Source organism: Gorilla gorilla, chromosome 8 (genome assembly GCF_029281585.2).
Source record: "Gorilla gorilla gorilla isolate KB3781 chromosome 8, NHGRI_mGorGor1-v2.1_pri, whole genome shotgun sequence".
In the NCBI taxonomy this organism is placed as follows: domain Eukaryota; kingdom Metazoa; phylum Chordata; class Mammalia; order Primates; family Hominidae; genus Gorilla; species Gorilla gorilla.
In genome coordinates, this window is record NC_073232.2 from 98800592 (window position 1) to 98814025 (window position 13434).

Genomic DNA, 13434 nt, shown 5'->3' on the forward strand with positions numbered 1-13434 from the left:
AGGAGAAGTTGAGGAATCTACTTGTAAATGCAGGATGCCTAAGGGCTGACAATTAAGAAGAAAACTGAAAAACTAAAAAGCAGTTAAAACCTCAGAAGCAAAGATGTCTTGGATCATACTCATAGGAGCAAAAAATAACCTAAATCAAAACAGTTAAGTATGCCAAGGGCCTAACTGAAAATCCAGTCCCTAATTGGCCTGAGTTGTTGAGTTCACATTATATTCAGATGAGTATTATTAAAAACATGGAGAAATAATAAAATATTTAACAAAAACTGGTTAAATGTGTTAAGTGATAGTGTATTTCCCATTAGAGTCAGCTATATATAAAGTTTGTGACACTTCTGTCCTCCAATAGACTTATGTTAAAGACAACATGTGTATTGAAAGTAGCAATTTTATTTGAGTTAAAATTATTTACAAAAACCCAAAGACATACTTCATGAAACTGGTACAAACTATTTTTTCCTGCCGTTGGCTTTTGCTCCAAAGATCACAGCTGAGAAATACTGTATAAAATAAAAATAGGATTGGATTCAGAAAAGTACTCTACTGTTCTAATTTCCAATTGGTAGTATTTACAGAAATATTTACAATGGAAAAAAGGTTACTTTAAAACTTTTAGTTAATTTGCAAGTCAGCCTCAAGTACCCTAAAATGCAGAGTTCTCTGAGGGTTAAAAACACACAAATGCACTGCAGCTGGTGAAGTGATTATCTCCCCCACCACCTCCCCCCACCAAAATCTGCATCTCTATCAGTGCTCGACAATTAGTTATTATTTAAAAAACAAAACAAAAAACTGTTAAACACTGAGGTAAATCAATTTTCAAATGATTACCAGTGTAACAGAAAAATGCAGTTCGCCCTGATTGTTCTCATCCAAATGTTTTATAATATTCCTTACCATCTGCCACAAGTCAGGTTCACCAAAAATCTGTCCCTTTCCCTAAATCCAATGATTAATAAATATCAATGTATTTTGCATTTTAAAATAAAATATAACTAATTTAATTTTATGGGTATCATTTACCAATATGTTTTTAAAAGTATTTTGCTAAGCTAGCTTTAATACTCAGGGCAAATACAATCTCAATGGATCCCACGTTACACTGGCGTACTATGTTCTTAAAAGGTGATGGGTAGGGGTTGGGGTGGGTAGAAGGAAGAAAACAATTTGCCTGGAATCAGTTACTTCCTTATAGATTTCCCAACAATCTGCATTATCAAAAATAGGAAGACAATAGAAGGCAGCCACTGCATTTAAAAACATTACAGCTGGCACTGATACAAGAGCCCCGATTTGTCACTTTATACAAGGAAATAACAAAGTCTAAATGGGTAAAAATTAGACTTTTAGCTATTTTCCCCAATACACACCAAACTAATATTTTTATGGCTTCAAGTTTTACAAATCCAATGAAGAAACATGATGTAACTACCTGAAAGGTATTTATAAGTATTAATGAAAAAGATCTCTAGAAAGCCTGTATTCAGGCCCAATCAATAAAAAAGGGGAAAAAAAGTATAACCAGTGGTCTGAACAATAATACAAGAAAAATTTGCAATGTTATGATATTAAATCTATAAAATGTTTTGTGTTCCATAACTGTTTTTCAAGTAACTGCTCTACGAACAAAGAATCTGAATGAAAAAAGGGTCTTCTCTAAACCAGCAATTTAAGGCTTTGCGCTTATGCAATTGATCCTGTCACTCTACAGAAGAATATACATGTTATCTGGAAACAGGAATTCCACATTGGTGTTTTAGCTTCCTTATATTTATTGTACTGAACATCAGAAAATATATCTAGAGAGTCTTTCCTCAAAATCTAATAATGTTTTAAGAGCCTCCCTAGCATTAAGTGTAAACTACCCTGGGTTTGACTATTTTGCCTCCTCCTTTAACAGGGCACATCATCTTATATAATATTCCCTCAAACTGTTGTTTTTCTTGTGCCTATAGCTATGACACATTATGGTATGATATTGAATATGGTTGTGGTCTCAAAAGTAAAAAATAGTTCAATAACCCAAACCTAATCAAGAATAAAAAAATATACTATTAATCCCGTTATCTTTGGATTCCATCTAATTTTAAATATAGACAGTAGTTCAGGGAACAACAACCAAAAAATTCACAAAATTATTAAAAGCTTTATTTACGATTGGAATCATTCAACAAAAAAGCAAAAGCAAATGAGCCTGAAAAAGGAACTAAGCTGTTGTCTAGAATGTCCTCAGAACATTCGCTACCTCAGTAGCTAAGCTGCCTTTGCACCTGGCTGGCATGACAACAGTGGCTCAACATACACAGCAGTTGCACTAACAGCAGCACAAATTTTCCCCTTCAAACTTGCCCAGAATAAAGCAAGAAAACAAGGGGAGGGTATAAACTCTGCCAAAGTAAATGTATTTAAATACTGCATGGAATTGTTAACAGCCTGAACCTTTTCCCTCATTTTTGATAGTTGCAGATTGATGTAGTAACTGTCATTTAGCAAATGCCGAATGCATGACGAAGAAATCAGGTGGCCTTAAAAATCCAAACACGAATGATACTGATGAATGTTCTTGGTATATCTTCAAGGACTTCTTTCATGACTTGACTTTTCTTTGTCTAAGGATTAGCTCCAGCATTACCGAGCACCTGAAGCAAAGGTAAAGCAGCTAGCAATGTTCCAAATATTCAATCACTCTAGAGATAGATTTCTGGCCAGTTGTTCCAACAGCACACTGAAAGCAGGGTGAAGGGGAAAGGAAGTAACAGTTAATATTTAACAGATTTTAAGAAGTATAAATAAAAGTTTACCTCTAGATTTACTAAACTGAACACTACAAATCAAAGTACACCGAGATTAAATTGTGGGTTTGATAAAGTTATTTACCATAACATGCAATGACTACCTTGAAGAAATAGAACACAATTATTAAAATTAAAAGAAAATCCCTTTTTGCTCCCACTTACTATTGCCATAGTATTTTTATGTCTACTGTCAATGTATTATAAATTTAAAATCATGTAAGCTATAATAAAAGCTACTTACAGTGAGATTCATAAAGCTCAAAAATTTTTTGAGCATCTCTGTCATTATTGAAAAGTCTCCTTCTGGCAGATATTCCCGCACAGTGGTTACATTGATCTGAGGAAACAGAGCAAGAAATATTGGTCAGCTGGCAGAAAACATGAGATTGCACCTCGTACAATGTTGTTGGTTTTGACACACATCTTGGTGCAAATTTTTAAGATCCTTGGAATACGTGGTTATTTATTCTCTTTCCACACTCACTCTGCATGTGATTTCCTACCTCACCCTCAGAAAGAAAGGTAAAGTTGGCCAAAAGCTACAAAGAAATATTTGTGTACACATTTACTTTTTTTTTTTTAATGAAACAGTCACTCTGTTACCCAGGCTGGAGTGCAGTGGTGTAATCTCAGCTCACTGCAACCTCCACCTCCTGGGTTCAAGTGATTCCCATGCCTCAGCCTCCTGGGTAGCCGGGATTAAAGGCACGTGCCACCACGCCTGGCTAATTTTTGTATTTTTAGCAGAGACGTGGTTTCATCATGTTGGCCAGGCTGGTCTCGAGCTCCTGGGCTCAAGTAATCCACGCACCTTGGCCTCCCAAAGTGCTGGAATTACAGGTGTGAGGCAGCATGCCGACCTACTTTCACAAATGCAAAGAAAAAGGCCTGAAATAACAAACTGCACTGTTTAATGTATGTGTGTGTTTCACTGGGGGCCCTGGGGGAATAGGAGAAGAGGGTGAGGACTTTAGACCTGAGAATGTACTCACAAAGCTGCTCATGAAATAAAAAGATCAAAGAAAAATTCACATCCTTCACAGATGAATTCAACTAATTATACAGGACAGGAATTAACTAGAAGCATCTTTCCAAAGGCAATCTAACCTCATCTATGATAGATTCTCAGACAATATCAGGAAAGAAAACCCTTCATTATTAGCAAGAAGCAGCCAAATTATATATAAACCAATCTGTTATATGGAAAACATTACACAACCTGCTTAAAAAACTATTTCATTAAAGAATGCTTTAAATGTTTTACGGAGAATAAAAAGAAAAAATCTTTTAGGAAGGTTCACCTGTAGTAAGGGGCAAAAGAAAGTATACTGTCCCAAGTTTGGGGACACAAGGTAAAGGGTTAAACAAAACCAACCAAAAAAACAAAAATAAAACACACAAAAGCTCCCAATTTGACTTTTGTTAGCGGGGGCAAAAAAGGAGAGATGACATATTTCTCTTCAGAAATTTGCCACTACCCACCCCCTTTTTCCTATTCCCATGCCAGGGTACTCACAAAATTAGAAAGCAGCAAAATAATGAGATGAATACAGCTTCAGAAAAGATCTAATCAAAATACTGCTAAAGTACTCATGTGCTGAAGATATCAGTTACACACATTCAAACTGATCCTCCCACCAAAAGTTATCACAGTGGTGGGCAAAATAGTGGCTAAGGTGTCTCTGGAGAACTGCTCAGTAGAAAAGTACACCTCTGTAATAGAGAATATATGATTAGCTCCTATATTTTGGATGAAAGCCCCTCATTAATCCAAATCAAACCCTTCTCTATCAACACACTACAGAACATGACATACAGCGTTTCTGAGGCAATGGGAGGGACAGTGACAGCATTTTTTAACAGAATATAGCAGGTACAAAAAGAAAAGGCATGATACAGCATGGCCTATTTGAAAAATTTTAAAAGTGTCCAGTAGGTTTGGAAATTGGAGAAGCAGTCTTAAGTCCAGGGTCTTGCAACACTAAACAGTCATTAGTCCCCTTACTGGCTGTGAGCCAAGGAAGACTGGGCAAAGAGCTACGTGATCAGCAAGTGCTCTGAAGTAAGTTAGCTCCAGTGGCAATGTGCAATGTTCCAGGAATGGAGGGGCAACAAAGCAGGAAGAGCAGTGAGGAGACTGACCACTGCAATGCACCAGCTGCAAAGTGAGAAGACATGGAGGGCAAGTGAAAATGGGATCAGACCACAAAGCAGCATTTACTGCAACAACCACATGCTTTCTTGTCTATCTCTTTTCACTTACACATTAGGCAAACCAAACTTCCTTTACATTTTGTGGTATCAGCTAGCTTTTTGGTGTTAATCATAATAATCTCCAAGGCAACAAATAAATTTGGGGCTCTATGAATTCACAACATTGCCCACAACTTAAGAACATTCTCTTTTTAGAGACAAGATAGATACAGGCAAACACAAATAGGAATTAGTATGGGAAAGATGGCCCAAGATAAATCATATGTGGTAATAACACAATTTCAAGAACGATTATGTAAGAAAGAACGTGACTGAAATATGACTAAACCTATAGTGTGTACAAAACAGAGTATCTAAAAATCTTTAAATTTAAATATTATTTTCATTGCTTTTTTATTGAGATGGAGTCTCGCTCTGTTGCCCAGGCTGGAATGCAGTGGTGCGATCTCCACTCACTGCAAGCTCCGCCTCCCGAGTTCACGCCATTCTGCTGCCTCAGCCTCCCGAGTAGCTGGGACTACAGGTGCCCACCACCACGCCCGGCTAATTTTTTTTTTGTATTTTTAGTAGAGATGGGGTTTCACCGTTTCACCGTGTTAGCCAGGATGGTCTCGATCTCCTGACCTTGTGATCTGCCCACCTTGGCCTCCCAAAGTGCTGGGATTACAGGCGTGAGCCACTGCGCCCGGCCTTTTTTCACTGCTTTTGAGGCCTGCCTCCTCCTCCTTTCCTATGTATGATGGGTTTCTGATTTGCTCTTAAAATCTTGTCACTGGAAATAAGAAAAAGGGATATAAAGATCTTGCGGGGCCTCCAGAGCCATGATGAGAACTTTGTGGTCTTGATCCTGAAATCGGTGGTACCCAGAGGGGCCACACAGAGTGGACTGTTGTATTTAGGTTAGTTAAAATGTTAAGTATGGAAGAGATGGACAAGATGGATTCAGAAAAACACACAGGACTTAGATACAGAAAGTGCAAAAAAAAAAAAAAAAAGGCAATACAAAGAATTAGATGGCAAAAGTAAGGAAACATGGGTGGGTAGATGGGCCCAAGTACACAGAGCCAGCATGAGTTCCTGCTCAAATGAAGCCATTCATTTATCATTAACTCTGTTCTTCCAGTCCTCCAGCTTCAAAAAGAGATGGCCCCTGCTTCCTGCTGAAACTAACGCCCCCCTCCTATAGGTCTCCACTCTTTCTTGTTCCCTCAATGCCCTTGCTCCTAGAAAACAATCTGCCTTCCATTTCAAAATCTGGCTTTACAAATGGACTTTACACTTAAAAATAATCCACCTATGCCCAACCCCTCATCTGAAAGAGAACACTCACAATGATTCTGCCGGACCCTTCTTCAACAGTTTTACCCTTCATATTTGTTTTTCCCAAGGCAGCAGACTATCCCCATAGTCACAACCTTTCACTTTCAGGCTGACTCAGCCTGATTGTCTAGACATTTGTATTTCTCCTAAGTGAATCCTGATGATCTGATCCACTCACAGTAATCCCATGTTCCCAGCCAGTGACTGGTTCAGACAAAAGCATTGTGACCCAATGCTGGCCAAGATGAGAAGTCTTATCTGGTGAGGGGTGAGAGTGGCACGGGGTCCCACAGGGGAAATAAACAAACAGTTGTCTTAAAAAGATATGTATTTCCAGCCAATGTACCAATGAAAAAAAAAAAAAACTATAGAGGAAGAGGCCCTATTACTGCTAGGCACTATTTAATTTGATGAGACACCTAGCTGCAGTCAGCACGGGACCATAAGGGCTAGCAGAGGACAACATGTGGAGGACAGCAGTTTAAAGAGAGAAATGGGGTGGGCACTGTGGCTCACACCTATAATGCCAGCACTTTGAGAGGTCGAGGCAGGATGATCACTTGAGCCCAGGAGTTCGAGACCAGCCAGGACAACATGGTGAAACCCTGTCTCTACAAAAAAATACAGACAAATAATATAGAAATGATCTGACTCTCTGATGACCTCAGTGAGGCACTGACATCACCCAAATTAGACTCTGCCATCTTGTTTAAGCCAGATGAGTACAGTTTTCATACTATCCCTTCTTTTACTCCAACCAAAGGCATGTGAACAGATTCATCCATCAAACAAGAGCTTTTTCTTTTCTTCTTTTTTTTGAAACAGTCTCACTCTGAAGCCCAGGCTGAAGTGCAGTGGCATGATCTTGGCTCACTGCAAACTCCGCCTCCAGGATTCAAGCGATTCGATTCTTGTGCCTCAGCCTCCCGAGTAGCTGAGATTAGAGGCGTGCACCACCACGCCCAACAAATTTTTATATTTTTAGTAGAGACATGGTTCTGCCATGTTGGCAAGGCTAACCTCCTAACCTCAAGTGATCTGCCCATCTCAGCCTCCCAAAGTGCTGAGATTACAGGCATGAGCCACCATGCCCGGCCACAAGAGCTTTTTCATTAGTATTCTGACCTTTGGGATATACCTTAAAAAGCTCAACAAGTATTTTAAAGTTTTTAATATTATATACTATTTTGATTTTTATTTCATGTATGTAATTCTTCCTTTTTCATGAGATTAAAGCACTGACTAGCTTGTTTTCCAGAACTGCTTTTTCTTACATCTTTAACAGCCTAACTCTGACAGGCACATCCTTCCTAATAAAGCCATAAAGATCAACTTTATTCCACTTTTTAAAAAGTGAAAATCAATTTAATTTACTCCACTCCAGGCCTTACTTAGTAAAACCTGTATTGGAAAGGATTAGCATGTAAAAAATGCTATACATTCCCTTTCCAATACAGATTGTACTAAAGTTTTTACTTTAAAACTATTTAGGTAATTTAAATAAAACTACTGGAAATGGCCGCGCACAGTGGCTCACGCCTGTAATCCCAGAACTTTGGGAGTCCAAGGCAGGCAGATCACGAGGTCAGGAGATTGAGACCATCCTGGAACACGATGAAACCCCGTCTCTACCAAAAAATACAAAAAAAAGTTAGCCGGGTGCGGTGGCAGGCGCCTGTATTCCCAGCTACTCGGGAGACTGAGGCAGGAGAATGGCGGGAACCAGGGAGGTGGAGCTTGCAGTGAGCCCAGATCGCGCCACTGCACTCCAGCCTGGGTGACAGAACGAGACTCCACCTCAAAAAAAAAAAAAAAAAAAACTGGAAATGTTAACACATTTTCTTGCCATTTTTCCTCCATAGGAAACAAACAATTTAAACAACCCTATAATCAGCCAATAGCCTTTGTGGAATAAGTTGGACATTAAGGGGGAAACACTAAAGAAATAAATAAGTGAAACATGTAAAGGTATGAAGTCGTTACATTGGAATCTTTCAAAGATACATAAAACATCACCGAACTATGTACTTACTGGACTTTCCTGGCAGAGACACCCAAGAAGTAGTGCTGTGTAGGAGGCCACAATGCAATCCTCCATGTGTTTGCCGGCATGCTGAAGGGCTGAGAGAATTGAAGTAAAGAATTTTAACAGTATATTAATTAACACAAACCTCACAAAACCAACCATTCTGTTAGTTATCTTTACTTCAAAACTGCTACAAATCAACGAATGATGCTAGGACAACTGGATATCCACAGATTAACAAAAATTTAATCAAAATGAAATAGGGATCCAAAAGAAGAGCTGAAACCATAAAACTTTTAGTTAAAATTTTTGTGTTGCAAAGGACACAATTAACAAACTGAAAAGATTAATCCACAGAATGAGAGAATATATTTGCAAATCATGAACTTGATAAGGGTCAAGTATCCAGAACATACAAAAAACATTCTTACAACTCAACAACAAAAACAACCCAATTAAAACTGGGCAAAGGGCCAGGCGTGGTGGCTCACACCTATAATTCTAGCACTTTGGAAGGCTGAGTTGGATGGATCACTTGAGCTCAGGAGTTTGAGACCAGCCTGGGCAATATAGTGAGACCTCCTCTCCACTAAAATTCAAAAACCTTTAATGGGTGTGGTGGTGCACGCCTGTAGCTCCCAGCTACTTGCAAGGCTGAGGTGGGAGGATCGCTTGAGCCTGGGAAGTCAAGGCTGCAGTAAGCCCCGATCGTGCCACTGCTCTCCAGCCTGGGTGACAGAGCAAGACTCTGTCTCAAAAACAACAGAAACAACCCACAAAACCGGGCAGAAGACTTAGAGATTTCTTCAAACAAGATACACAAATGGCCAATGAGCTCATGAAAAGATGGTCAGCATCATTAATCACCAGGGAACTGCAAATCAAACCACAATGAGATATCATGTCACGCCCACTAGGATGACTAAAAATTTTCTTTTACAATACAAGTAACTTGGAACCTTCATACATTGCTGATGGGAATGTAAAATAGTGCAGCCACACTGGAAAACAATTTGGCATTTTCTTAGAATGTTAAAACACACAGTTACATACAATCCAACAATTCCAACTCCTAGGTATAAATCCAAAAGAAATGAAAATGTATGTCTACAAAAAAACTTGTAGATAACTGTTCCAAAAGCTAAAAAGCAGAAACCACTCAAATGTCCATCAGTAAACAAATAAACTATGGTATAACAATATTATGGAATATTATTTGTCTAAGGAATACAGTATTAACAAATACTGTATCACGGATGAACTCTGAAAACATTCTGCTGGCTGAAAGAAGCCAGTCATAAAAGGCAACAATATTGTATGACTCCTTTTTAAATGGAATGTCCAAAACAGGCAAATCTATAGACACAGAAAGTAGATTAGTGGTTGCCAGTGCCCAGGGAGGAGGGGAAAATAGGGGTGATGGCTGCTAATGGGTATTGGGTTCCTTTAGTGGTGATAAAAACAATATTTGGAATTAGTGGTGATGGCAGCACAACCTTGTGAATACATGAAAGACTACTGAATTACTCATTTTTAAAGGATGAATTGTACAGTCTGTGAATTCTATCTCAATAAAGCTGTAACTTTTTAAAAGACTGCTAAAAAACCAAAAATGTTATTACGCCAAAAAAAAAAACAAAAAAAAAGAAATGCATCAAAACCTAGTAACTGAGAAAAAGGAAAAGAAAAGTATTACAATATTAAAACTAATGGTGATCAGATTTGGGGAGGAGTGGGAGTAACAGGAGAAAAGGCTCAGAACAAGACGTTGCTGCGGCTTGCTTCCTACTGATGTGAAGCTGAACATATTATGGTCGTCCCTCTGCATCCAAGGGGGATTGGTTCCAGGATGCCAGCACCCTCCAATACCAAAACTGGAGGAGGCTCAAATCTCTGACAGGAAAGGGTGCAGTATTTGCATATAAGTCACACACATCCTCTGGCATACTGTAAATCATTTCTAGATTACTTATGACACCTAATAAAATGTAAATGTTATGTAAATAGCTGTTATACTATATTATTTATTAACCTGTATTATTTTTTCTTCCTCAAATATTTTTGATTTGTGGTTGGCTGACTGTGGATGTGGAACCCACAGGTATGGAGGGCGGACTGAACTTAAATTCATAACCTTAGTGATACGAAGTTACAAATGGCTATTTTGCAGAACTTGTATAAATGGCAAAAGTTGTATCACAAATTCTGACAACAGCAGATACTCAATAATGTATGATTAGCGAAGATATTACCTCTAGTATCTTTTTTTTTTAATGAGAAAGGGTCTCACTCTGTCACCCAGGATGGAGGGCAGTGGCACAATCATACCTCACTGTAACTTTGAATTCCTCAGCTCAAGCAATCCTCCCACCTCAGCCTCCCAACCACCTAGGACTACAGGCTTGTGCCACCATGCCAAGCTAATTTTTTATATTTTTTGTAGGGATGGGGTCTTGCTAGATTGTTGTCTCAAACTCCTAGCCTCAAATAATCCTCCTGCTTCAGCCTCCCCAAGTCCTGGGCTCACAGGTGTGAGCCACCAGCCTACAGTATATTTCTTACTGTGTTTACCATCTAGTACTTACACTTTGAGAACTATTACTGTAATCTGACAATAGATCTTCAAGTTTAAAGTGAAGCTGAAAAAACAATCTCAAAAACTGAAAACTGAAAAAATCCTATTATGTCTCCTATATGTCTCTTCACAGATGAGTAAAGGAAAGGAGGGCCCCGGAAGGAAGAGTGACTTAACTGGATCTTTCCCGTCACTAGCATGCCTGCCACTGGCATGCACCTTCCTCACTGTGGGAGAACTACCACAAGCACTTAAGTATCAAAGCTTGTCTGGATTGAACTAGAGAAGTCCTCAAGCAATAGCCAGATTAAGACAATCTGCGAATTAAAATAGTTTGAAGAAAAAAACAAAATCAAACCACTACCTTCAATTTAAATACACCAAAGTAAATATACCTTTATTGAGGTCAAGTTCTTCATCCTCCTCCTCCTTCTTATGTTTCTCTTCTGTACCATCAGTCTTTTCAGTTGACACCCACTGTATTTCTCCACTTGTTTCTTGCCACTCTCCACTCTTATCATGCTGAGTGGTGGGAGCATCTTTGATCAACTCATCTGTTTTACTTTCTGCTAGCTGGGCTGCCCGCTCTCGCTCAAGGAATAGCTGATAAAAATTATTTTTGAAGATCATTAAAAAGAGATCGCCAATCAATATGCATATATGCAAATATAAAGTTATAGTTGCTTTTAACTCTAAGATGGTTATGTGATAAAAAGAGGTGAGTATAAGTAAAAGCTTTTGCTCTACACCCTACTGAAAGCCAAAACAAAAGTATAAATGCTGCTAAGATTCAATGAAGTCATCTAATAATGATGCAGGTTGCTTGCAAGAAATGAGTCTCAATAATTTCCCTTAATTTGCATAATACAAGAAATTCAAGCAAAAAAATACAAAATTGGAAAATTCTTAAGTCAAAAGGGAATATGCTAAATTCCTTGCCTTCACTTACTTTATTTTCCCTATGCTGGTATAGTACTGACACATAGAAAACACTGACACAATTTGGGAAATGCTCCAAGTTACTAGAAAGAATTGCCTGAAAATCAAATGCCAAGCAGACCTCAAAGATTTGCTGAGTATACAGAAGAGTGGTATATAAACTTCAAAGAGAGATTATATAAAATAATATCTTTCAGAAAATAAAAATTAACCTTTATAGAGAACAGCAATTCTCAAAATTGGTCTAAGAATCCCTACGGATCCTTAAGACCCTATAAGGGAGTAAAGGAGGTCAAAATTACACTCATACTACTACTAACGGGTCTGCTGACTTGTTTCTTCTTTCACTGAGTGCACAGTGGAGTTTTGGAATCTACATGCCATGTGATTATGTCACTGCTCTAACAGCTAATGTAATGTCTCCCAGTTTTAATTTCTAATTCAGTAAATATAGATAGATAAAGCACATATAAACAACAAAAGCTCTCTGGATTTCCCAGTAATTTTCAAGCCCTGAAATAAAAATGTATTAGAAGAGAATGATGGACTCCTACTTATGACTCCAGAAAGAACTGAGTTGTTGGGGGTTACAGGTTACTCTGAAGACACAACTTCAAGGATTACTGCTTTTGAAAAGGCCAAAAAAGAAAGCTAAACACAGCAAGGGCTTTGGAAAAATAAAAAGAATGAACCACTACTGTTTCTAGACATATACAAAATGCCATTTAAGGAAATACCAAAAACATCCAGGAACCTGTTAGACTTGCAAAAATCTTGGCAAGAGTATGAAAGAATGGGGACTCTTATAAAAAAAAAGTTTTAGGGGGAAGTATAAATTAAGGGCACAGGAAGTATGTGTTTGGTGATGAGGGTGGGAGGAGTTAGGCATATCAACTTTAAATACAGTACAATATATTCTGACACAATTCCTAAACCAGGAAATTATGCCCACAGACATACTTTGAAAAGTATGGCCTGGCCATGCAGGGTGGCTCATGCCTGTAAATCCTAGCACTTTGGGAGGCTGAGGCAGGCGGATCACTTTAGGTCAGGAGTTTGCGACCAGCCCGGCGAACACAGTGAAACCACCTCTACTAAAAATACAAAAATTAGCCAGGCGTGGTGGCGCAAGCTTGTAATCCCAGCTACTTGGGAGGCTGAGGCAGGAGAATCACTGGAACCTGGGAGTCAGCGGTTGCAGTAAGCTGAGATGGTGCCGCTGCACTCCAGCCTGGACGACAGAGCGAGACTCTGTCTCCAAAAAAATTTAAAAAAAAGAAAAGTATGGCCTAAGATTTAGATGCTATGGTATTTATTTCTGTAATTTTTGTAACAAAATAAAACTTAAACAGAAAACCATCAAAAAGTGTATCAGTAGAGGTTTGGTTAAATAAAGTACTAAGGCAGGGCATGATGGCTCACGCCTGTGATCCTAGCACTTCAGGAGACAAAGCAGGAGGATCACTTGAGTGCAAGAGTTTGAGACCTCAGCTCTACAAATACGAAACTTAGCCAAACGTGGTGGCTTGTGCCTGTAGTTCCAGCTACTTGGGAGG

General features: G+C 38.7%; 1 protein-coding gene across 4 annotated transcripts in view; it reads right to left on the bottom strand.

Moving 5' to 3' along the window:
* Nucleotides 1–379: 379 nt before the first annotated feature.
* WAPL (WAPL cohesin release factor) overlaps nt 380–13434 on the bottom strand; it is a 90060-nt gene continuing 77005 nt past the window's right edge. For all 4 annotated transcript variants that reach the window (XM_019035271.4, XM_019035270.4, XM_055353189.2 and 1 more), the window contains 4 exons: nt 11335–11542; nt 8371–8459; nt 3046–3141; nt 380–2734 (listed from right to left, as the gene is read on the bottom strand). In XM_019035271.4, the coding sequence (XP_018890816.1) occupies nt 2669–2734; nt 3046–3141; nt 8371–8459; nt 11335–11542 (459 nt within the window). In that variant the 3' untranslated portion in view covers nt 380–2668. The remainder of the gene's footprint in view (nt 2735–3045; nt 3142–8370; nt 8460–11334; nt 11543–13434) is intronic.